Source organism: Ambystoma mexicanum, chromosome 6q (assembly GCF_040938575.1).
Source record: "Ambystoma mexicanum isolate Mex_15411 chromosome 6q, UKY_AmexF1_1, whole genome shotgun sequence".
NCBI classification, from domain to species: Eukaryota; Metazoa; Chordata; class Amphibia; order Caudata; family Ambystomatidae; genus Ambystoma; species Ambystoma mexicanum.
Window position 1 is genome coordinate 1,358,237,423 of NC_090937.1, and position 25,625 is coordinate 1,358,263,047.

Below are 25,625 nucleotides of genomic sequence, written 5' to 3' on the forward strand. Positions count from 1 at the left end.
TTATCGATTGATTTGGCAACATGCCATACATCAAATTGATGTTTAATATTTGGAAACTGCTCTCTCATTGTCTTGGCTATTGAAACGTGTCTGTCCCTGGCTATGAAGTTGATTTGCATTCCCCTCGATTGTAGATCTTCCAGTGATTTTATGAAACCAACGTTCTCCATGGCCACTGAGGATTTACATTCGGTAACCTGCTCGACCAACGATCTCACCATTTTTTTTACTTTCCATGTCCTGAAAGTGGAATGTGCAGTACTTAGCAGAAAATCCGGGGCTGTCACACTGTCCATCACCGGCTAGCCTGAACCGTTTGTTGGAGAATGTACTTTGAATAGACAATTGTTCAATTTTCCAAGCTTGACTAATGGCAGGCAATAGATATTGACGTTGATATTTGTAGTACTGCGTTTTAGAAATGCAATGAATTCCCACACATTAACAGAAACTGGACAACTTAATTAAACTAGAGCCACTGAAAAGTAAAGCTGCTGTACAGAGTAGATTGCCAGCTCGCAGTTTCCTAAGCATCGGTTGAGCGGACCATGAAAATGTTTTATGTAACATTTCACAGGTGGCATGTATTTTGAGGTTACTGCCTTGTGTTAGACGAGTCACATTCACCAATGGCTTCCCACATACTTCCCCTCTCACTGAATGCACACATTTCAGCATCTTTATAACCTCCATCAAGCTGCTGTTGAATATTATGTATTTGGCCTCCTTTATTAGACTGTCATCCTGCATTAATGTTGTTTTGGACTGAACTGTTGTGGACGTTTCAGCCAAACTGGATATACCATATTTGAGATCTTTGTCTAGTTCGTCGGTCAATTGTGTTGATGCTTCACTCTCTGTCATTTCAACATCTGTTACTTGACTGTGAAAAGGAGAAAACATCAATGTCGACTGCTTTTTGGGTGGCACTTTTTTGGCAGGTGTCAGTTGTGTCAAGTGGTCTGCGACTAATTCAAAAGTATCTTCAATACGTTCTGTTTCATCTTCATCTGGTGGAGCAGTCGCATTGTAGCAATGGTCCAAAAACACTTTGCTGGATTCGCCGGATTCGCGGTCACATTAAATTCATTTCTGGCCATTGGGCAAAGGCATCTCGAGTCTAAACACGCCGCGCCTCAATTCATAGTTCCTCCATGGTGAAAACAGTTTGGCAAGCAGCATCTCTCATTTGTGTTGCTGTCTATGTCTGCATAGTCCGTACACCATAGGACAACTACAGGACAGATTGGAAAAGGGATGTTCAATGTAAATCCGACATACAGTATCGGACAATTTACATTAAAAAAGCATATTATGAAGGCCTCAGCACAAAACACTTGCTAAAAATAGAAAATATTTATAAATTACCTTATCTTTCTTTCTTTTCGTTGAAACCTTCTTTACTCTAACGTCACCAACAGCAAGCTGGTGCACCGACTCAGATCCACATGCCTCCCGTTCTATATATACGGATCTTGTATACATCCCTAGAAAAGAGTATCCATTTAAAGTAAGTCATTTATATTACAAATCAAATTAGACTGACTTTCTTTCATTAGAGGGTACTGTCAGTACGCATCCCTCTGGATCCGGATCTACTAAAAGGGATGATGTAATTGTAAAGGACGCTCCAGCAACTCCCTGAAACACAGTACTTGCATTAGTATGGAGGAAAATATTGGAAACTGAACACACACTTTTGGACGACGACAAAGGTACATATAAATAGCAAACCACGATTGAAACTTTGTGTAAAGGAATGACACGATATATAAATATGTTCAGATTATCTCATTCGATGGAACTGTCAATATGCATACCTCTGGCTCTGGATCAACTACAAGGGATGATGTAATTGTAGTGGACACTTCAGCATCTCCCTGAAACACAGTACTTGAATTAGTATGGATGACAATATTTGAAATTGAACACACACTTTGGGACGACGACAAAAGTGCATATAAATAGCAAACCACAAATGAAACATTGTGTAAACGAATGACACGATATGTAAATATCACCAGATTATCTCATTCAATGTCAGTACGCTTACCTCTTGCTCTGGATCAACTACAAGGGATTATGTAATTGTAGTGGACACTTCAGCATCTCCCTGAAACACAGTACTTGCATTAATAAGGATGAAAATATTGGATATTGAACACACGCATTGGGACATGGACAAAGGTACATATCAATAGCAAACCACGAATGACACGATACGTAAATATGATCAGATTATCTCAAATTCCAAGCATAAAACAAGTCTGGAACAGAATAGATGAGTAAGATTACCTGATACGCGCTCGAAGTGGTTGATGACTCCAGGCAAGACATGGATGTTGAATCTTGTTTCTTCATATTCAGTGCATAGTCATGGAGTTGTAAAGGGAAAGTATTATTTTATTTAGAAATGCCAATATTAAAAATTGGCATGTAAGGAGACTGAATACGAGAACATTATGCTTATTTCAATGTATAATATAGCATAGTTATCTGTGCCCATAAATCAATTTTCTATGAGGGTTCTAAACCCAAGGACTGATGTTTAGCAAATTGGTCATTATTTAAAAAGCTACACAATCATATAAATATCGAAAGTATTATAAGTGACATTTACACCTAAAATACCAATCAATCCATTTGGTTACCTGCTCACTACCCCAAGGCCTACAGCTAAATCCGGAACCGTGACTCACCTGTGGCGGCATGTGAACAAATAGAGTCGGAATAGCGTTTGGGAGCAATTTTCGAGTCATTCACAGTTGATTCTTCTTTATATACAAGGATGTGCCGTACATATTGGGGTAAAGTGCAGGTTGCAGAGGCGGTATTGATCACCCCTCTTGTCCTCCAAGACTTTTTTGACTCTACTTTCAAGCTCTTCCGGCGCATATCTGTAATATCTGACCCATTCTCTAATTCGATCTACAGTCTTTGGGAATACATGCATTGTAGTGCCTTCAGATTTGTCATGGGTCTTAGAAGGGCAACTGAAAATCGCACATGCAGGCATTGTTGTAAATTCTGCAAAAAAAAAGTCAACCTTATTCGAAAATTACTTTGCATAAAAATGTGAGAAAGAAGGAATTATACCATACTTTCTTCAATGCAAAACATTTCTTGGTACTCGTCCCTTGAATGTGCTATCATGCATCAAAACTAAATATGCTTATTTTATAGACACGGTCCACTAAGGCTGCAATTCGATGCCAATTGACACTGATGAAAATTGATATATCGATAACATAACAAATGAAACTCAAGTCAATGGCAAGGATACAAATGAACATAATACTGAGTACGTTAGTTCGAAATAGATAGAAATTTACAGATAAAGGAGATATGATTAGGATACATGCCCTTACGTTGAGCAACAAACAGTTAGATTCAGCAAGCAGAGTAGTTAGTGGCAGGAGAACAGGGAGATGTTCACAGGTAGCACAGGGACGAGCTGACTCGCAGCGGTCACAGAAGTTCACAGATAGCACGATGACGAGCAGATTAGCATTGGTCACTGGAGTTCTCAGGTAGCACGTTCACGAGTTGACTTGCAGTGCTCAAAGATGTTCTCATGATAAATATTAAGTGGTTTATAAAGAATTACAAAAAGGGGTGTGTATGTGAATGAATGACATGTATATGTCGTGGTATCATGTGGATTGCAGACGCGTGGCCTGCTTCAAGGGGAGCCTGCCTGGAGACACTGGATCTGAGGAGGACATGTGAACAATGACCCCTGCGCCTAAGATACCTTTGAAGTGTACATGGTGTTTGGCACTTTGGCCATTCGCACCCCTCATGGCACCCCTTGGCAGCGCACATCCACTGGTGCCAACTGTCTTTGATAATGGAGGGGGGATGGATGGGCCTGGGGCATGCAGGCAAAACCCGGAACACTGCTGAATGGAGACACACTTGATTCACTGAAAAACTGCAACAACCATTGATAAAAATTCTGTTGTGTTTTATTTTGTTTCTTATTTTGATGGCACAAAACTACTACACATTGTAAAGTTCTGGTTGCAGCACAGTGAGGGAAAAGCCCCTGTACTGACCGCTGTCACTGGGGAAACTTTCTCTAATGGCACCAACGACAAAGGCGGGTATTACTCGTCGAACGTGGTGTCCAAGCCTCCCATGAAGCCACCATGTAAAAGAACGATAGGCAACCAGCCTGTACCACCTGTGAAAGAGAAAGATACAAACTGTTTTTAAATGACCAAGATAAGTGTATTAAACCTTAGTTGTCAATGACAATTCTTGTATCCAATGGCATTTTTGCCAGGGAAAATGCTACCTAGACACTGCATAATATTGAACGACTATTATACGACTATTACCAGAGAACTGCAAGATTAAATTGGTATGACAATGATATATTGAAGTTACGACAATATAGGAGACAACCATGAAATAATAGTGGCCTAACTGACATCACAACCAGAGTATACTTACTCGTTACTTGGATTACGAGGGTGAACTGTTGCGCAAAGTTCGTGCATAAGCACCATCAAAATCCTCAACACGGACTGTGTGAGGCAAGCTGTCCTGAAGTCTGGCAGCTCGGTAATGCATTACGGCCATGGCTTGCCTTGCGATATGTAGGACAAGCATCCAGAATGTTCTCGGCAGCAGCAGTTCTCCACCTTGGTTGGCATTAGTGCGCACCATTTGCAGGTACACCAGGTGGAGACTCCGTCCATATGACTAGGCTCAGGCTCTTGATCTGTTGAATCGTCCTCCCAAATGTCGTCCGAAGCCCCATCGTTTCCGCATCTTTCTGTTTCCAATAATTCCCCCTCAGAATACTCGGGCTCGTACTGGTAGGGCATTATTGTTGCCATTGTGTGGTAAACAAACAAAAATAATTTATAGCAATAGTACTGGTATCTGTTCGCACGGGCTACAAACAACGAAGGTAGCTGACCAGAGCACAGAAACGAGTCACAGAATACTCAAAGAAATACAGTGAAAGGAATGGAATAGAAAATCTGATGTTGTGTGTTGTGAAACGGTCTGTTTATACTTATTGAGGAAAGAGGCATCCTGCCATTTCCATGGCGACACGTCATTTGTAGAAGCAGAGAGAATGTTGACACGAGACGTGCTTTGGCATTGTGAAATGGGCGGTACGCGTCTATTGATGTCAGGCTCAGGGGCGGGGGATATGATTTAGTGCCGCAAAGGCAGTACACCCTGGGTGATGCATCAACTGATAAGATTATCACAAGATGGCAGCGCCCTGCTGCCTGATTTCACTTGTGTACAAAAGAAGAAAACTACGGTAAGGTGCATAGGAATTGTTTGTACGATCGATCAACGTATGGTTAAAAACACATGGCCGAACCATAGGGACAATAATATTTCTGACCGCACCATTCCTTTAAGCACATGCAGCAGGGTGTTCTGACTGGAACACAGCAATTTATGCAGATGAACATAATAAAAAAGAAGGTAGGAGAGATGGATAAGGGGTAATATGCAGAGCCACAGAGAATAGTGAACAAACACTGGCAGCACAGCACTTGCTGCTTATTGACCGGAAAGGGGAGGGGCAGTGGAGGGTGAAAAAGTGGGAGAGAATAGGATGACAGCGGAGAGAGGCCTGACAGAAAAGGGCACGGGAATGGGATAGGTGAGAAGAGGAAAATGGGGTTTGTTTTAGAGAGCACGTGTAAAGGGGGAAAGGAGACTTGCAGATAAGGTGCAGCAGCACAGGGGACACACCACCATATACAGGCATCACGAGGGGAAACAAAAGCCTGAGGGTTTCCTGGGGGGGAAATGCAATACCCTTTTATTTTTTTCGAGCAACCCGGACAATACCCTTTTTCGAGCCACCCGGGCAAGTCAGACCTTGTTTGAATCAATAATGAAGCATGGTGTCCTGATCATGTGCCCCAGCGCTCACCTTCCCAGCCATTTACATCATGCCTCACCTGTAGAGCAGGGAGGACTACCCCGGGAGAGATTCAGGGCAGCACGCTTCCATCTCATGCAGGGACTCTGCTGCCATGGAAGAGTGTCCATTTATTTCTTCAGCCTCCGCACTTCAAAAGCAGAGCATCGTAGTTGGAGGAGGGAGGGCTTCCCCCAGAAGGGTATTTGAGGAAAATGGCATATGCAATCAGTAATTTAAAAACAAATGATATGATAAGTTATTTATAACGCGCTTAATACCCAGAAGTTTCTAAGTGCGTACCCGGGGATCGAACATGTGGTGCTCATGACGTCTTGCTTCCAAGGCGAGCATGTTGCCCCTGAGCTATCAAATAGGCTTAAATGGTCACCTACTAACTGCTTTTTAAGCCAGCCTGTGTGTTTAAATATATTGAAAACTGACAAGCCAGTTTCCACCTGCCCATTTAATCACATGGTGCCGTACTTATTTCAACACTACCAATTTATTTATCCTCCTAGTTAGGCACACACTCATTCTGGCCACCCAACAATTATCAGGCAAATTTGAACAGTACATTCCAATGTTGGCATATGGAAGCCAATTGCCAAGCTACCTTCAACATTGCACCCAGAAAATGTTGATGGAAGTGTGTCCTTGCCTCTAAAACATGCCACACCAATTTCAACAGTTCACACATTATCATTCACGCTTTCCACCCAATCTAGTAAAATGCTGTGCCTATTGCATTAGTACTATGCCATTGCTGTTCTAGCCATGAACATTGACCTACCAGGTCCCACGTTGCCCCAGGCAATTGCTATTTCATAAAATGTCCCCTTTTCATCTATTGGAATAATAGTTCTGTTTAAGGGGGGTGGGGGGGCAGAGGGGTTGCGGGCAGATCTTGCCACTTGTGCTGCAGTTCTGGGCCCGGGTTGGTTTGGGAGGACACCCCTGGCCAACCCCACACTTTCCCATTCAGGAAGCAGGGGCTTACAACATTGTATCACCTTGGGACTCCTTGTATGGGGCCCCTCCTTTTTCTTCAATGGACAAAATGTCTATTCAAACATTAGAAACTATACTCACCCACCATATGCAAAGTTGCATAATTAGAATAGTCTAAGTATGTGTATAACCTATGCTACCAGAAACAGAGACTGATACGAGTTTGACACTGTCATAGTCACTAGAGACCCATGAGCAGTAGAGGTGCTCCACACATTGCACTGGGTAGAGAGCAGATGTTGAAGTGGGCGGGAATGGTTGGGAGTGGTGCTCCTCTACTTTTTTTAAATTAAGTTGTACTGTTCCTATACTTTTATTTTAAAAGAAACCGTTCTGGAATGGTTTCGTTTTTTAAAAAAAGTGTTGGAAGAAGTTGAAACTTGCACTTCAGTGCACTGCACTGCAACTTCCCTTAAACAGCAGGCGCCTATGTTTGGGGGTTTGTATTATGCATGGGGGCGTGGTGATGGGGTTTGTGGGGAGTGGGGCCAGGCCAGTAGGGAACATAGTTCGACTACTTTTTTTCGAAGAGTTCGACCACTGGCAGAGAGAGAGAGAGGGAGATGATACGCAAGGGGCTAATGCGCGTGAACCACTCTGTGGAAGAGCGTTGGGGAATAGAGATGCAAGATGGTGGCTCCCACGCTTAAAGCCTCGATTCATGAACAAGAAAGTCCTCAGAGCTGCACACACCCAGGAATAATGGCACCAAAGCCCCGCTCAACCAATTCAAGACCCCCTCCCCAATATGCCAGTAGGTGAAACATGTACCGAGGTTTGGTCCCTCATTGCTGGCCTGTCAGGGCTATAAAATGGAATGGGGAAGTTGAGTTATTGCAGTGTGGGCAATAGGGGAAGGAGCAAATTAAGATGGGGCTCGAGGAGAGAGCAAAGGAGGAGAGACCAGGAGACTAGAAGCTTGAGAGAGGAAAATGAGGAAAAGGGGGAGAGACGAATTGAGAAGGTGAAAGAAAGTGGAGTAGCGGAGAAGGAAGCTCATTGGTTGGATTAGGAGAGTGGTGGTGAAGTGTGGAGAGGAGTGAGTACTTAATGCAGAAGGACCTGACAAGGAGGGTTGACTATTACGGAGGCTTTTGAGTAGGAGCTGGAGAGCAACCATGAGGCAAATGAGGAGGAGTATTAAGAGGAGGAATAAACAGAGGGGATCAAAGAAACAAGAGGTGATTCCTGAATCTGAAAATTGTGAGCATGGAATGGGTGGAGCAATGAGCACATGATAAAGCAGCGAGAAGGAGTAGCAGAAGCTCAAGAGTAGAAATATTGGGCTAGTCAGACCTTCCCCTTAGCTAAGTGCATGTGGCAAGGCCTCTAGGGGGTGAGGGTGAGTGGAAAGACGGGCAACAGAGCCAGGGCCCCTCAGACAGGGAGGTTGTGAGAAGCTGTGATCACTGCGCATACCAAAATGCAGACTTTTTGTACCCCATTTTGCTGCATATATATACGAGGGTCAACCTCTGCATTCACATTCCGCATAGCCCCTGACATTTACGATTAACTTTCCCCAGACCCCATGCATATATATATGCGTCGAAATGTGGAATTTTGGTGTGCTCAGTGATAGGATGCGCAGTGATGGTATGTTACCACCAGAACTAAATCCCTCTCGCGCTCTCTCTGTCTCACACACACAATCACCCACCCACCCTCTCTCTCTAACTCTCTCTCACACAGCTACTGTCTCACAATCTCTCCCATTCTCTGCTTCCCATGATCTCCCTCCTATACACATACACGTGCACACAAACACACATCTGGGCCTCTGTGAGATGTGGGCTCGAATCCTTGGCCAAAGCCATCCCAGTTGTCCCATCATCGAGAGGGTCCGGGGTAGGGGGAACCCAGACTCCTTTTTTTAATGAGCAGACGCAACTAACACAGATTTTTGAGGTTTTTGAAACCACTTTTGCCAATCCTGCAATTAACCCTAATAAATCCTTGGCTTCATGACTCAGTTTCACATTTTCACCAGAATATTGTCCCAAGAAAATAGCACAAGTGCGCTTGCAGGTTGCTGCCCTCTGCTAATTGAACCCTGCCAATTCCACAATGCCAGAGCCAATAGCTGGACACTTTAACATTGCCCTTGGAAATTAGGCTGTGCCACTTTCATAATGTCCCAGGACAATAGCAGCTTGCCAATTCTGTGCCCCCGTAATTGCAATATGCCCTTTCACCATGTTGGAAAAGATACACATATGCAGATGTCCTCCCTCTCGCTCTCTCTCACTCACTCTGTTTCTCTTCCTTTCGTTCTCCTTCCCCCCCATCTCTCTCTTAGGTCTAACAATCGTGTCTGTTCTATCAGCCTTCTCTGTTACGCTGGATGTTCAGCATGTTTCAGCTGATCAGTCTAGAGCAATTTGTTTCCCTTCTGCATGTCAATCCTGGTTTACTCTTAACAGCAGTCCATTTAGAAATGATAATTGCCTTTTGTTCGCCCATTGATCATGTTTGACAATTGCTATTACTCTTATTTATTTTTCAATGTCGCGAAACTGATTAAAAACTCTGCCTTTATTTTCTTGCAGCTCCAAATATGAAAGCAAAAAGCAAGAACCCGACCAGAGCGGAAAAGGAAACTCCTGCCGAATTTCATGCTGACGACCATGGATCATTTCGCCATACTAACCAATTACTCAGGTATTACAAGAAATGAACCATAAGCAGAGTATGTTAAATACAGTGATGCATGAATAGACTTAATGAACGGTAAGGTCTTGTGCAGGCCTGACAATGATACAACCCAGGCGTGGAGTTTCAACAGAGTTCACACAAAAAAACAAACTTGAATGTGGGAGTTCATGAATTACCTATATGTGTAGGGTTCACACTGCCTTCTCTTTCTCAGGCTTCACATAGTTTAATCACAAATAGCGCCTCTCATGATCATTTCATATGATTTCAGTTAATTGATGGATTATTTCCATTCACCCCCTAGTAGGTTCCTGATCAAGAAATCACAGCAAGCTTGTAACAGCTGGGGGTAATCTACGCCAACCTGAGGAACAGCCAACAAGTAAACGCAGCTGCATAAGCTACACTGTCATACAAACACGAAGGCTAAGAGAAAGGAAGCTGCACAGAACATCCATCCACCCTTTCCTGCCCTCCGAAAGCCGGGGATCTGCCATGTGTAAATCCCGAGCCGGCCGTGGGGGCATTTCTGGTTGCATGCATGATGTGCTGTGCATAATACATGGGTATTTATGCAGTGTTCTAATGGGAGCCATTGCGGGATGTGCAAGCTATCAGAGGTGTGATTATTTTTTTGTTTTCCTACACAGACCCATGAGTAGATTGGGGTGTGGGGAAGGCCTTCAGCTAACAGTTAATATGTAATAGTCCACTATTGTAATGTGGCCCGCTCGTCTGTCCTGTCCACTGGGATTTTACATAATCTGCCCACAGTCTTTGTACATTTTGTACAATGAAAATACAGCACAGTACACACAAAAATAATATTTTTAAATATAGAATTTAAGCTCCTGTAGTCAAAATGTCACAATCAGAAACAAACTGATTCAACAACTACTTTGGCCAGAAGCACTCCCCAGACTGATTCTTCGTAAGTGGTTATCTGTCCAATTACCAAAAATGTGCACTCAATGCTCTATATAAAAGGCTGAAGTTCCGATCAATTATCAGGAGAGAAAGTCATTAACCAGAATACTCCGACAAATAAAGTGGCATTAACAGCTGGTAGTCGCATTACTGCAATGGACGATTACATCATTCTCCGAGGCTCACAAAAGTCCAGTGCTCATTAGTAATCACTTCTTGCAAGTCGTGTTGAAGCACTGCCCTTCAGGCAAATGCATGGCAAAAAGGAAGCGATGATGTAGAACCTAAAGGACAGAGCAAAGCGAGGACGTAGGTAGATGAGGGATTAGGGCAACTACTATCCATGCAGCCACCGAGCCCTGGTGTAAAGACTATCAGCACCCTGCAGTGCCAGTCAGGGTGCTGATACATTTTCTGTAATGGGAAATCTGCTTTGCGCGACTCAATCAGAAAAACAATATAAAAACAAAATGGTTGTGGGTGGAAATAGTAAAGGGGCATTGTGTCTTTAGCGTTTTCAGGACCAGTGTGCTGACATCTGGACGGCACGGCTGAGCACCAGAGAAGATGGGGCACAGATAAGTGCAGGTGTAGAATTTTGGGGTGTGGCAGGCACTGGGCAATGGTGTAAAGAGTGTACAGCACTGTCTGTAAGAGGCACTGGCCACTGATGAAAGGGTAACAAATGCCGACCTGTGTGGTAAGTTTAGGTGGCCAAGAGAGTTTTAAATCCAGTCTTAATTGAGCAATAGTTGTGTGCAGAGGAAAGAGATTTGTTACTTAATACCCTAGTCCTTTATATTCAAGAATTCAAAGACAATGGGCCTCATTACGAGTCAGCCGGTCCAGAAAGAACGGTGGTGGTAAATCCGCCACCACCATTCTTTGCGGACCGGCTGATTAAGAGTCCTGCAGGCAGGAGGAGTCATTCCTGCCAGGTCTGACCAGGCGGGTTTAACACCACCCGCCTGCAGGCGGACATGGAAACACCGGCACCATTACGGCATGGTGCCGGTGTTTCCACTTCCCCATTAACAGATTTACCGGGTTGTAATGCCCCGGTGATTCCGGCAATCACGGAGGCGGAACGGTAATACGAGTCCGGCGGTAACCTGCTGGAATTTCCGGCACGGTTACCGCCGGACTCGAAATGAGGCCCAATGTGTCTGTTAAAAGTCACACATAATTTGTGTACACTTTTAGAGTACTTCCAGTGGCCGCTAGTGATTTTTCTTAATTGGAAGGACGTAAATATTTCAATATTTCACCCAAATGTGACCGAGGGTAGCAAGAGAGGCCAAACTAACCATGAGGGTTTGGGAAAATGCTTTGAATAATGAGTTAAAATTCACGGCACACTTTTAGTGACAAATTGGGAAAAAACCCAGAAAGTTTCCAATTTGTTTTGTAGGTTAGCTCATGAAAAAATTCTATAGATGCAAGTTACCAACAGTGCACAGGAACATTTCCCAATGAATTTTCATGATGCCTTTCCCCACAATATACACCAGTATACAAATCTTTTTCACGCTGGTTGTGTCTGATACATTTCCATGCTGGTTGCACCAATGCCAGTATTCCCACATAAGAACACACACATATTTGCTTTGTTCATAATGCCATTAATGAACTACAAGAACACATGGTTCTGCTATTATATGGCAGTACTCCCACCTAAGAACATACTCCAGTTGGTGTTGTCATTAAAAATGTCATGCCACAATACGAAAACATGGCCATACTGGCTGCACCAAAATGTCAGTCTATCCACATAATAACACTTCATGTTTGCTTCATTTATTTATTTCATTTTATCTCTTTGCATTTGTAGAGCGCGCTTGCAGCCCGTAGGTTCGAGGCGCTGTTACAGGATTTTGTACAAACATTTGATTAATAGGTTACAGGTGACCAGAGGTCTCTTGGTTACAGAAAACACAGACTGTGTACGATACAGAGATGAACAGAGTTGCAGGCAAAAGCATATAAAAATGGGTATGTTTACAGGCTGAATGTAGACATTTTGTTTTCAAACAAAGAGTTTAGTTTTGATGGCTTTGCGGAACGCTTGGTGGGAGTCTATCATTCTTAAACGGTTAGGTAGTGCGTTCCAGTGTGTGGCTGCCAGCGTGGGGAAGCTAGATCCTCCAGCGCTGGCTTTTCGGGTTTTGGGCACGACAATCGTGTTGGAGTAGCACTTCCTGAGGGGGGTCTTGTGGCGGTATGCTTGGTGATTCTCGGAGCCAGGTACGGGGGGTGCAAGTTCATGGAGGCATTTGTGCGTGATGGCAAGGGTTTTGAAGACAATTCTCTCGTTGACAGGGAGCCAATGGGCCTGCCTTCGGAGATGTGGTCCTTTCTAGAGGTTCCTGTAGCTGTCCTAAGGACATTGTTTTGGACCAGTTTGGTTTGTCCAGATTTTTGCATGATGTCCCTACGAGGAGGGCATTGCAAGAATCCAACCTTCAGCCAGTTATTGCCCTGGCAATTGTGAGTCAATTCTGGCATGATAGGTAGGGTTTGGCTGTGTTGAGGAATTAAGAATAATAGGCTGATGAGGATGCAATGGCATTAACCTGTCTGCCCATGGTCAGATTAGAGTCCAAGTAGACTCCAAGTGTCTTAACATTGTTCGAGACCTTGATGGGGATATTATCAATAGTGAAGGATAAGTACTGTTCATCAAGGTTGTCCAGTGTGGTAGGTGACCCTATGAGCAGGAGTTCAGTTTTTTCACTGTTGAGGCAGAGCCAGTTATCTGCCATCCAGGATTGGAAAGTGGAGTAGATGGTGGTGAGCGTGTTGGCATCCGCTTCATAGTCACCAGTGAGTGGAATAAGCACCTGTGTGTCATCCGCATAATTGGTGTATGAGATGCACAGGGAGTCAAGGATGCTGAACAAAGGCCTCGTGAAGAGGTTGTAGAGCGTGGGCACGATACAGGAGCCCTGCGGCACACCACATTTAATGTGGCTAGGAGTGGCACAGGCGGAGTCAGAGAAGACTTTCATGGCCCTCTCTTGTAGAAAGAAAGTTATCCATTTGTACGCTTTAGGGGAGAAGTTCGCTTCAGTTGCCAGATGGCAGCACAAGGTGTTATGATCCACTAGATCAAAGGCTGCGGATAGGTCAAGGAGCAGAAGGAGTGCAGCTTTTGCCTGTGTCTTATAGATCATCCATTTGATTCTTTAGGTCCATGAGAGCCGTTTCAGTGCCATGTCGTGGGCGGAATCCAGATTGCTGCAGGCCTAGGAGCCGGTTGCCTTCCAAGAATTTTTGAACTTGCAGGTAGGCTGCTTTGTCCAGGATTTTGAGTAGGAAGGGGACGGTGGTAATGGGCCTATAGTTCCCTCGGACCGATGGGTCTGAGGAGGGATTTTTAAAGGAGCGGGCATACCCACGCTTCCTTAAGTCCAGTTGGAACCTGGCCAGTCTGGAAGGAAGAGTTACGAATGCGGTTAGGAAGGGTGCTAGTATATGTGCTGAATCTTTGATGAGTTGGGCAGGACATGCATTTCCCTTGCAGTTAGAGGGTTTGATAGATTTGAGAAGGGAAATGACTTCCAGCTCAGTCATGCCTTTGAAGTCAAAAGGTGGGGATGACTCAGTTTTGGTAGGCGAGGGCGTTTCACTGTGCAGGTTGGCTATGAGGTGGTTAAGGGCTTTTTGATGTCCACGTATTTTATTTTTAAGAGAATTGAGCTTGTCTAGCATGGCAGATTGAATACTGTTGCACCAACTTTGGTCCTTGAGGAGGGAGGGAGGAGGAGAGGGAGGGTTTTTCCAACTCCCTAAAGAAGATGAACATTTCTTTGGACCCTGATTTAGCGTCTTTAATCCTTGAGTTGTAGTATGAGGCTTTGGCTATGGTAATGTTGGCTTTATAGGATATGGAGATAGCCTTGAAGACGCTTCTGGTAGCTTCAGAGGGGTTGGCTTTCCATGCGGAGAGAGTAAGCCTCTTCTGTGAACGTTGGTCAAGGAGTTCTTTTGAGAGCCATGAGTTGGAATGTTTGGCTTTTTTGGCTTCTTTAAGTGCGAGTGGGGCAATGGCGTCCACTGCTTGGGTGATGACATCTTTAAAGGTATTGGCTAAATGTTTCTGGGTTTTTGGGAAATGGGGCCTGCAGAGCAGGGCTAAGGAGGAATGGTGCTAAGTTTTCAGCTGTCAATTGGCGTGAGCTCCTTGCGAAGGCCGCTGGACAGGGGAGATGGGCTTAGGGGCCCCTTTCTTAGTGTTGAGGTTGAATTGAATATAATGATGGTCTGCCCATGGGATAGGGGAATTGGCGGTGATTTGGATAGAGCAGTTATGATGGCTGATCCAGTCGAGTGTGCGCCCTTTGATGTGGGTTGGTTCGGATATAGTTTGAGAGAAGCCCAAGGTGGATACGGCATTCTTGAGGGATTTGGCATGGGGGTCCTTAGGGTCATTGAGCCCTAGGTTTAGATCTCCCAGAAGAATGACTTGTGACGTCATTTTTGATGTTGTCAGACAATGAAAGGATGAGGGTGTCCTGAAAGTCTATGATGGGACCAGGGGGTCTGTAGACAATGTGCAAAGCTATGGTGCAATTATGGGAGACATTGATTTTCAAAGGGAGGTAGTCACAGTAGTGATCAAGTTGCCCATCCGCTTCTCTGATAGCAAGGGTTTCTCTCGCAATGAGGGCCACACCCCCGCCTCTCTGGGGGTGCAGTCTTTTCTGAATCTGGAGTACCCCGGGGGGATAGTAAGAGCTAGTGATGTGCCTGAGCTTTCATTAAGCCAGGTCTCAGTAATTATTAAGAGGTCTAGGTTGTCCTTGACGATGAGGTCATTTATGTCAAGGGTATGGGCAGGTACTGAGCGTGCGTTGACCAAGGCACAGCTAAGAGTGTGAATCAGCCTGGAGGTATCACTCACTTTGGACAGTGAGGCTGTGGGCGCCTTAGGGGGCTCGGGCATAGGATACAGTGCAGGGTCAACATTGTTACACCATCCTCTGGTCACCTTACGCACACGAATACCCGTGCAGTCACTAAGCCCTCCATCTCAGGTCCTGTTCTGCCTTTCCCTTCTGACCTCATGTCCTCACTCCCTCAAGCAGCACAGCAGCCGCGCACACGAGGGCATCTAACGAGCTATGGTCATATTCACCCATTGCAACGTTGGCAGCTGCCCTGACGTCTTGGAGACAGTCGACGGAGACACCGGCTTTTTCCTTTGCTTCGTCACGCCCTCACGAAGACCCGGCAGCGTTTTGTAAACTTGGGTCATGTGACAAAACGTACTACATCATTGGTCACGTGATGGGTCATGTGACACTCCTAGGTCCCTTTAAAACCGGAGAGGGAACGCTCATTCAGTGCTTCACAGCTGACCCAATCAGGCACTGTTCGGCGTCTTCCTGTCTCCACATCTTGAACCTGGACTACGGACTGTTCTTCTTGGATTCCTCTGTCAAGCCCTTGGATACTGTTTTGATCCGCTGTTTCAGGACCTTTGAACTGTATTTTTGGATTCCTTTGGATTACCCCCTGGTTATGACGATCTTGGCTGGCTTTTGACCTTGGAACACTTAACTGACTGTTTTTGGATTTCCTCTTCTGTTACCTTTTGGAGTACCCTTTCCATACAGGTCTTGCAGTGCCTATTTCTACAACAATCTACGCCTACCCGCTGCCGCTTGCTACACTCTGCAGCCACATGGAACACCTCCATTCTCATCTTTGTTCTTCCTGTCCCCAGACCCTTGGTAAGCCCCTTGATATTTGTTACCTCGCTATTCAGTGTATTGTATGTCATTGTACTGACCCATTGCTTGCTTTACAGCGGTCGAGGGGTCACCAGTGTTCCTGGCATTCTTCGGCACTCAAACAACCTGTGGCCTCAAGGATTGCTCAGGAAGTTATTTGTATCTTTCTGAGTGGAACTTGTGTACAGAGGCCCAATAATCTTCACGACCATCAAGTCATAACAGACCGTGAAGCGACAGGTCGTTCATATTATGGAGGCGTTGGCTGGGGACCCCGTGGCCGCTCTACTGCAAGCAGTTACTACCTTGAGGGCCGATCTGGCCGCAGCCACCACGGCGTTACACCACCGCTTTGACTCCCTTCAGAGTGCTCGCCATCCCCTACCTTCTGATTCCGAATTTGGGGACCCCACACCTCCAACTCCTGGTCCTTCTACCACCTCTTCCACCCCTTCCATCATCACAACAGTGATTGCTCCCACTCCTTTTCCTTTAGCACCCCCTGAGAGATTCCAGGTAGACCCCAGGAAATTCTGTACATTTTTTAATCAATGTAAACTACATTTCCTTTGTAGAACTTCAGCGTTCCCTGATGCACCTGCCAAGGCTGCATTTTTGCTTTCCTATTTGTCTGGCATCGCCGCCACATGGGCCAACCCATTACTTGAAAACAATCATCCAACCCTTTATGACTTTAACCTACTAGTGACTGAAATTTCTAAGGTTTTTGACACTAGACACAAAACTCAATCCAGAGATTTGGAATTACTAGATCTCACTCGGGGGAAAAGCACCCTTATAGAATACATAACACGGTTCAATCAGTTAGCGGCAGAAACATCCTGGCCCGAAAACAAGAAGGCTGTAGTGTTTTACAAAGGTCTAAGTGGCTCCATTAAGGACGCTTTGGCAGTGGTGCCGTCGCTTCCGACTCAGTAGTCTGATCTGGTTGATCTAACACTCCAGTTAGACGCTCGACGCAACGAGCGCAAGGCAGAAGTCAGATTCTCAGGTACACAGTTGCCGGTCTCTCCTGATGTAGCCAGTGAATCCATGCAAGTAGGTGGAATACATAGTCCTATAACTATGACGGAACGAGAAAGGAGGAGAACCGACAATGCTTGCTTTTATTGTGGACTTAATGGACATTACGTCAAGACTTGTCCACGCCGCCCAAAGCAAAAGAATCTGGGTTTTCCGACTGCTCGTCCTTGAATATGGGGGCCAGGACGAGTTCTCCACAGTCCCCCTCTTCTTCTCCTCTGGCATTTGGGCTTATTAGACCAGTCACAGTCCATGCCTTATTAAAACCTACTCCTGACACAATGCACCCCGTTCAGATTATCATTGATTCCGGGGCCACTGGCTGCTTTATCGACATACAAATGGCTTATGCCTTGAACCTTCCACTAGTTACCAAGGAGTTTCCTGAGCCTGTACAGGCTGTGGACGGGACTTCCCTTGCTTCTGGGCCTATTCGACAACAGACTGCTCCCATGGAAGTAGTCATTCAGGAAGCACATAGGGAAACACTTGCCTTTGACCTCATAACCACCCCTCAGTTTGGTATCATTCTCGGCATCCCTTGGTTAAAAAAACATAATCCGCTAATCAATTGGGGTACTGGCCAGGTCTGTTTTGAATCCGAAGTCTCAACATTTTTGTCTTATCGAGAGAGAGGAGGTAATCGATACACCTGCTGCAGCATTGGGTGCAGTAGCACATCTGACCCTATCCGAGACTGATGAACATCACTCTTCCACTTCGCACATGGTTGGTGCTGTCTTTTCCAACATAGCTCCAGTTTATCATGAGTTTTTGTCAATCTTCGACAAGGGCATCGCAGAGAGTTTACCTCCACACAGACCCTACGATTGCCCCATAGATCTGGTCCCTGACGCTCAGATCCCCAAGGGCAGAATCTATTCTTTATCACCAGTAGAGGATAAAGCCTTGAAAGAATATTTGCAGGAGGCATTACGTTTAGGCCACATTCGGCCCTCCTCCTCGCCTGCTGCATGCCCTATTTTCTTCGTTCCAAAGAAAGAGGGGGATCTGTGCCCCTGTATAGACTACAGACGTTTGAACGCCATCACTATCAAAGATGGATACCCCATACCTCTCATCTCTCCACTCTTGGATAGACTAACACACTCCTCCATCTACACCAAATTATATCTTCGGATAGCATACAATTTGATACGTGTCCGCAAAGGGGATGAGTGGAAGACGGCGTTTTGCACCCGACAGGGTTTATTTGAATACCTAGTAATGTCCTTCGGTTTGTGCAACGCCCCTGCCACCTTCCAGCGGTTTATGAATGAGGTCTTTGGGGACATTCTGGACAATTATGTGGTGGTCTATTTGGACGACATTCTGATCTTTTCCTCCTCTTTAGACGAACACATCCTTCACGTCCAAGAAGTCCTATCCCGTTTGCGCAAGAATGTGCAATTTGCCAAGCCTGAGAAGTGCCAGTTTCACACCAAAGAAGTAGAATTTCTGGGTTTCCACATTTCACCAGGTGGGTTGACTATGAATCAGTCTAAAGTACGAGCCGTTTTGGAATGGCCGGTCCCAGTAAACTTGAAGTCTTTACAGTCTTTCCTGGGCTTTGCCAATTTTTATAGGCGGTTCATCCCTGGTTTTTCTACTATAGTGGCACCATTAACTAAATTGACCAGTCCACGTGCCCCATTTATCTGGACCCCCGAACATCAAGCCGCTTTCGAGTCCTTGAAATCTGCGTTTATCTCAGCTCCCGTCCTACAACACCCGGATCTGGAGTTACCATTCGTTGTCGAGGAAGACGCATCATCCTTTGCTTTGGGAGCGGTATTGTCACAACCTTGCCCAACTTCTGGCCATTTACATCCTGTAGCGTATCATTCACGCAAGTTTACATCTACTGAGTCCCATTATACAATTACCAGAAAAGAACTCCTGGCGATTAAAGACGCATTTCAGGTATGGAGACTGATCATAGGAATTTGCAGGATCTCGCATCCCTCAAGTGAGTCAACAGTCGTCAGGTGCGTTGGCACTTATTCTTCGCAGCCTATGATTTTGTTGTGAAACACCGTCCTGGTCTGTCTCATGGTAAAGCAGATGCTCCATCCCGCTCCCCTGGAGGGGTGTCACGTCCGGTGTCACCGGTGTTCCTGGTTCCTGGCGTTCTTCGGCACTCAAACAACCTGTGGCCTCAAGGATTGCTCAGGAAGTAATTTTATCTTTCTGAGTGGAACTTGTGGACAGAGGCCCCATAATCTTCAAGACCATCAAGTCATAACAAACATTGAGGATGGGTGCCACAAAGGGCTCAGGCATTGAATACAGTGCAGGGTCAACATTGAGCAAGGGTGCCACAAGGGGCTCAGGCATTGAATACTGTGCAGGGTAAATATTGAGCATGGGTGCCACAAGGGGCTCAGTCATTGGCTACAGTGCAGGGTCAGCATTAGGCATGGCCGCTTTGGGCACAAGTATAGCCAGCACATGTAGCTGGTCCTTGCATAGGTGAGATGTGTAGCAGATGAGTTCTGGACACAGTACGCACAGTGAGAGTGTTTAACTGCTGTGGACCATATAGAGTCACAGGTGTGGGCATGGGCCCTGCTTCAGCTGCATTGGCAGACATGCGTGCTCCTGGGGGTACATGCATAGATGACCCTGTTTTTTTGTAGTTAGGTCTGTTCTTTACTTGAGACTGCGTCTTTGAAAAACCGGCTTGCGGGCCCTAGCCACAGGATAAGGATGGTTGTCATGGCGGCGTCGTAGTGGGAGGGGTGGACATCTATGACCCACTCTCGAGTTGCGGTCCGCCAGGCTTGGAAAATAGGTGATTGGCAGGGGGGGGATGGGTACACGACCAGAGTCGAGGAGTTTCTAAGGCAGCAGGGAGGGGGGTACTGGGTGTGGGCCAGAGCTTTGCTCATAGGGGGATCTGAAATGCGGGGAGTTTCCCATATGCGGCTGCTGGTGGCCTTAACTTGCGTGAGGTGGCATGCTGTGCCTTGCACGCCATCGAGCAGCGGAGAGCTGCTGAGAGCAGCCATCAGCCTTATCTACAGGCTTTTGCCAGACAGCGGCTTCGCCTGGCGGTCTGCCTCCTCCCCTTTAAAGCGGGAGAGGAGGGGCTGGCAGGCGCGGCTACCCGATCTGCTGATCCCGTTCAGCTGTGGTGATGCATGTTGTGTGGGAGGGGGTCTCCTCCTGGATGCAGGACGCAGCCCGGGACGCGTGTATCATAAAGGCAGCGGGGTGGGTGTTCCTCCTGGTGTGCTTGGAGTGGCTGTGGGGTCTGGATAGAGGCTCTCGCAGCAGAGCTGCAGAGAGCGGCGTCAGCCTTATCCACAGGCCTTTGCCAGACAGCAGCTTCCCTTGGCGGTCTGCCTCCTCTCCCTTTAAAGCGGGAGAGGAGGGGCTGGCAGGCACAGCATCCTGATCAGCTGATCCTCATTCAGCTGTGATGGTGCACGTTGTGTGGGAGGGGCGTCGCTCCTCCTGGATGTAGGACGCGACTGGGCCACGTGTATCATAATTGCGGCAGGGTGGGTGTTCCTCCTGGTGTGCTTGGAGTGGCCGTGTGGTCCAGATAGAGGCTCTCCAGATGCATAGTGAACTATACCATGCAAAAGAAATACCTAGAGTGGCTGCACCAAAATGCCCATCTAGCTAGGTAATAAGACTTAGCATGCCAGCTTGATCAAATAGGCCTAATAAAAAACGTCATGCCACAGTATAAAATGGCTAGACTGGCTGCACCAAAATGCCAGTTACTCGCGTAATAACACTTATCATGCTTGTTTTATCAAAGATGCTCAGTAAAAAAGAACACAATCGTGTCATCATTTTTTAATGGGCATCTTTTATTGTGCCAGTGACTCTTCCCTCCTTTCACCCCACCCCACAATCATCTGTTCGGCTAGAATTAAACACACAGCACCACACACATCCACTCAATATTCACTCATTCATATACAGCATTCACTCACGCACCCAGCACCCTCCCATTCATCATACATGCACGGATTCATTAATTAGCCCACACGCACATACATAACACATTTTTCTCACCTTTTGTCTTGGGCCTCCTCTCCTCTTCACGCACCAACAGCAATATGAAAGACCACTGCTTCTGCTACACACAAGCAGAAAGCACTGCACTTCCTGGGTACTGCACATGTGTGCGCAGGAGCATAAGCACTGCCTTTACCCCACTTTAGACCCTTTGAATGTGCAGAGATGCACGTGAGCACCCCAACTTACATTCAAAGGTGCAGTTCACCAGCCTGCATCCCCAATGTGTCATGCAAGGTTGGGGAAGCACACACCCTCAGCCTTAAATGGCTCATTGGCTCATTGCGCATGCACCCTGGTAAACAAACATCCCATGATTAATTTAAGCCATCCCAGGAATGCTCCCTCAGGTGCAGAGACAAGCTGGGCGAGCTGGGGACCAGTGTTAACACTGGGCTGGCTCAGCTCTTCCTTGGTGGGTGAGGTTTCTAGCGGGTCGGTGCCCCACTCCACTTTGGAAGAGCTGCCACTAACTTTGTTAAAGAGTATTACGTACAGAGTAGAAGAAGCATTTATATTGTTCAATGTGTCTTTCCTGTTTGACAATCTTTGAATTCTCTGTTGTGTAATGTACTGAATGGTAAACTCCTTTCAGACCATTAAAATCCAGAGATATCGCCACCTTTTCAGAAAAGTGAAGGAAAAGCAGTAAAAAGATTTCTGGTAGATCTAATTAGGAACAACTGGCGAGTCAATACATGTGATTAAAGAAAGACATTACTCCCTGTCGCACCATAAGAGTCCCTCTGGCTTTGAGGGTCTCCAGTTTTTAAAATTGAAAAAGCTTAACATCTGAGAAGTGCTTGTTCTTTGTCAATGCCAACTAGTTGGTGTTTAATCATTTCTATACCGTGACATTAAATGGCTATATACAGAATTGCCCAACAATGTTGTCTGCAATAGATAAAGCTCTTTGGGTTATGTTGTAACACCTATGAAGTGCAAAAGACCTAAAAGTATTCGAGCACTGAGATACAAAAAAGACATTTTTGAAGATAGGATAATTGGGTCTAGATCTCAACTTCTCACATAGAGTATGCTAGATTTGAGCAACATTAACTGAAGAAGTTCTACCACCTGCTGAAGATAAGTTATATCTTGGGGTCTCAATTAAGAACATGTTAGATGTGCGTAATGACCCATTTGTGTCATAATGTTTGATCCTAGCCTTCCGATAAGTAGGAACATTATTATTCAGACTTTGAGAGTAGTAACCTTGTGGTTAATTGTCGCCTGACTCATAAGCCCATGTAGGTGGCATAGAATGCAAGTGACATGAGGGCCGTATGGTATATTTTGTGATAATTCTGAGCACATTATTCTGTAATACATACATACATGTTCTGTAATAGACACGATACTACTTACATTTACAAAGCATTGCTGTAGTCTAGTTTAGCCCGTTCAATTGCTCAAGCTCCTGCACCCACTGAGAGATTCATCTAGGTTGTATTCTTTGAAAAAGATGGATATGCTAACTTGCAGAGCTCACCAAGGTATTGACTTGAATTGGCAATCCAGTTAAGCATCCAAGGAGATGTCCAATGTATTTACCCGAGTCAGTATAGGACACTTTTAAGACTCATTGTTGAATTTTTGTAGACATAACTGTTTTCCATTATATCTGATTGGTGCAAACTCTGAACATCCACATCCAATAGATTTGATGACCTAATTAAATCTTTGCTTGTGTAGGACAGATTCAGCATCCAGTTGGAAACTGAGCTGCCTAGCAGTGATACCCAACTTCTAGATTGTGGAGCAGGCAATGGAAAGCCTTAGTTTACATGTAGAATAATGTGGGAACAAAGCTCTGTGGCACCTCACTTGACCAAGAACTGTGCCAAGCTCTGCAACACTAGCCTACTGCAGAGCGGCATAGGCGATTGCATGAGAAGTAAAAGGAACTGTGGTGGTTGCGCCACCTGTAATGGGTGGATCATTTGGTGCGAAACATGCGCCCAGGCCGCCAGCAGTAACGGGCCGCAAAGTCAAGCTGGCTGGAGAAGAGCAGAAGAAAAGAGAGTGAGGACAAACCCACGAGCCCTAGCAAAACCAGTGAAGGGTTCCCTGAGAGAGGGTAACGGTAGTACGTCTGGGAGGGGTCAGGAAAACTTGAGACAGCAAAACCAAAAGACAAGAGAGAAGTAGACCATTTTGTGATGCAAGTCCCTGGTCAGTTCCATAAGACTGTGGTGTTGAAGACTCAAGAAGGACTCGAGGAGCCGCTTCTTCATCTCAGTGGGGGCAAGTTGAAGGTCAGTGTGCAAGTAGGGACAACAATAAATCTGTGGAGAGAACTTAAAGAATTAATGAAACATCTAAAATTGCAGTATCTCAAGAAAACATTGAAGAGTCCAGGAGAGATTGGAGAGCCTCTCCCTCATCCCGGTGGGGCAATTTGAAAGACAGTGTTGAAGCCAAGAAATGTTTGCTAAAAGCTGGTTACAAACTGCGAGAAAGGAGCCATTATCCAAGTCCAGTGATATTTCTGAGCACCGTTGTGAAACCTAAACTTGAGACTTTTACCCAGCAGAAGGGAGTCATACTGTTGGGTTGGGATTAGAACTCTTTTCCCGCAGTTTAGTAATTTGAAGAAATGGGAATCGAAGAATCCTGGTAAGTAGAAGCCAACATCCTTTGGAAGTTGTTTCTAAGAGCATTAAGACATTCCTTCCCCATGCGGCCAGCGTCCACAAACACCAAAGTCCCGTGCTCCACAGAGAACTTCAGAACCGTGTAGGATAACTTAGAAGTTGGTATTTTGTCAAAGTCGATCTTCGTCTTTGCCTGTGAATGTGTCAACACTGGATCATGCCAAGAGTCAGCTCCTCTTTCCCCCTCCCCTCTCTTTTCAACAAAAGAGACACAATCCTTAAACCCTGTCCATGCTGACAAATTATGTTGGTTTGAGTGTAAATGTATTTTAAAACCTGATTAATGTATTTATACAGTCGTATTGTTGTATTTCTGGATATCTTGTGTGTTTTTGATGTTTTTTATGAAGTATTATATATGCTTCAAAATAAAGACTCTTATATGATATAACTTAAACGCCATCAAGAAGGGACTCTAAGAGAAGAAAGCAAGGAAAGAGAAGACTGAATAAGAAGAGACTTTCAGGACAAAGCCAAACACACAAGCTAGGAGAAGGGAGGCATTCTTCTAGCCATAGACATTTTGCCCTCCTTGGGTATGGTTTTTGTTGTTTTGGACTTTTGTGTTTCAGTGGTGGTAGGCAGAATTTCGAAGTTTGGACCAGGACGGTAAAAGCTCATTTCGACATCCGGCCTCCTGGACAGACCCGAGTTTTAGTTTGGTTCAGGTTGGGAAAACCATCTCTAGAGATAGGCAAATATAGTATTTTGAAGTACCCGAATAAAGGTTTTAGCCAGAACTTTAATTTCTGGATAGACTTCTCTTCGTATGTCACCGCAACACAGACAGGTACTTCTGAAACAAATGGAATTTAAGTTGAAAGGGCTACAAGGCGTTTGTTAACCTTAAATTCTACTCCTTTGTAAGATAAGAGCCCCCACCCTTCCCCCAGAACTGCCGTATTACTTTGCAAGCCCTGATTCAGAAATGAGTCAGCACAGATGTTACTGCTGTTACAGAGAAATTCCTGACTGCGTTCTATTGTACCTATTAGCTCCTTTCTAAACATTCTATATAATTTGCCTTCAGACCATAACACTCCTTTTTTGTGCAATATGGTTGAAGCCTTGCCATGGTGTTGCAGCTCACAGATGTTGGGTCTGTGCCAATTCAACATTTTAAAATATTTTGTCTAAAGGCCCAGCGCAAAATTAAATATTTGTTTACAAGATAGTCTTTAAAAATAGCAGCTAATGCTCCTCCCATTTTATATGATCAGTCTATAGCAAAGAGAAGTGGTCCGGAAATGTTCAGAAGTGATCTCAAAGGGCAAGATGCATTGGCCAGTCATGCCTCCATGAGAAAGGCAATATCCAACTTCTCTCCGATTATGTAATCGCTTATACCCGTAGCATTGGCTACAACCAAGCAGAAATTAATTTAGGAGCGTATTAGGTGGTGGTGCCTTATGCCTTTTTTTGCCACATGTTTTATTAGGCTCCAGATGTTGTGAATTAAACTCCTTGTCACGTGTGACAGGCATTGGTAGTAGGTTATTGTTCCGAGCCAGTTTTTAATACATAATTTGTGCAATTTTGCCCAAATGATTGTTAAACCTGTATAAAATACTCCTAGAATAACTGAACCTTTGCATTCCGTAAATTCAGCAACAGCTGAAAAGAGTAAAAATATATTTTGTATTTATTTTTATGCATTGC

General features: G+C 45.2%; 1 protein-coding gene across 3 annotated transcripts in view; it reads left to right on the plus strand.

Moving 5' to 3' along the window:
- The window catches only part of EVC (EvC ciliary complex subunit 1), a 946,714-nt gene that overhangs the window by 900,183 nt on the left and 20,906 nt on the right, over positions 1–25,625 (plus strand). For all 3 annotated transcript variants that reach the window (XM_069631973.1, XM_069631974.1, XM_069631975.1), the window contains one exon: positions 9,463–9,574. In XM_069631973.1, the coding sequence (XP_069488074.1) occupies positions 9,463–9,574 (112 nt within the window). The remainder of the gene's footprint in view (positions 1–9,462; positions 9,575–25,625) is intronic.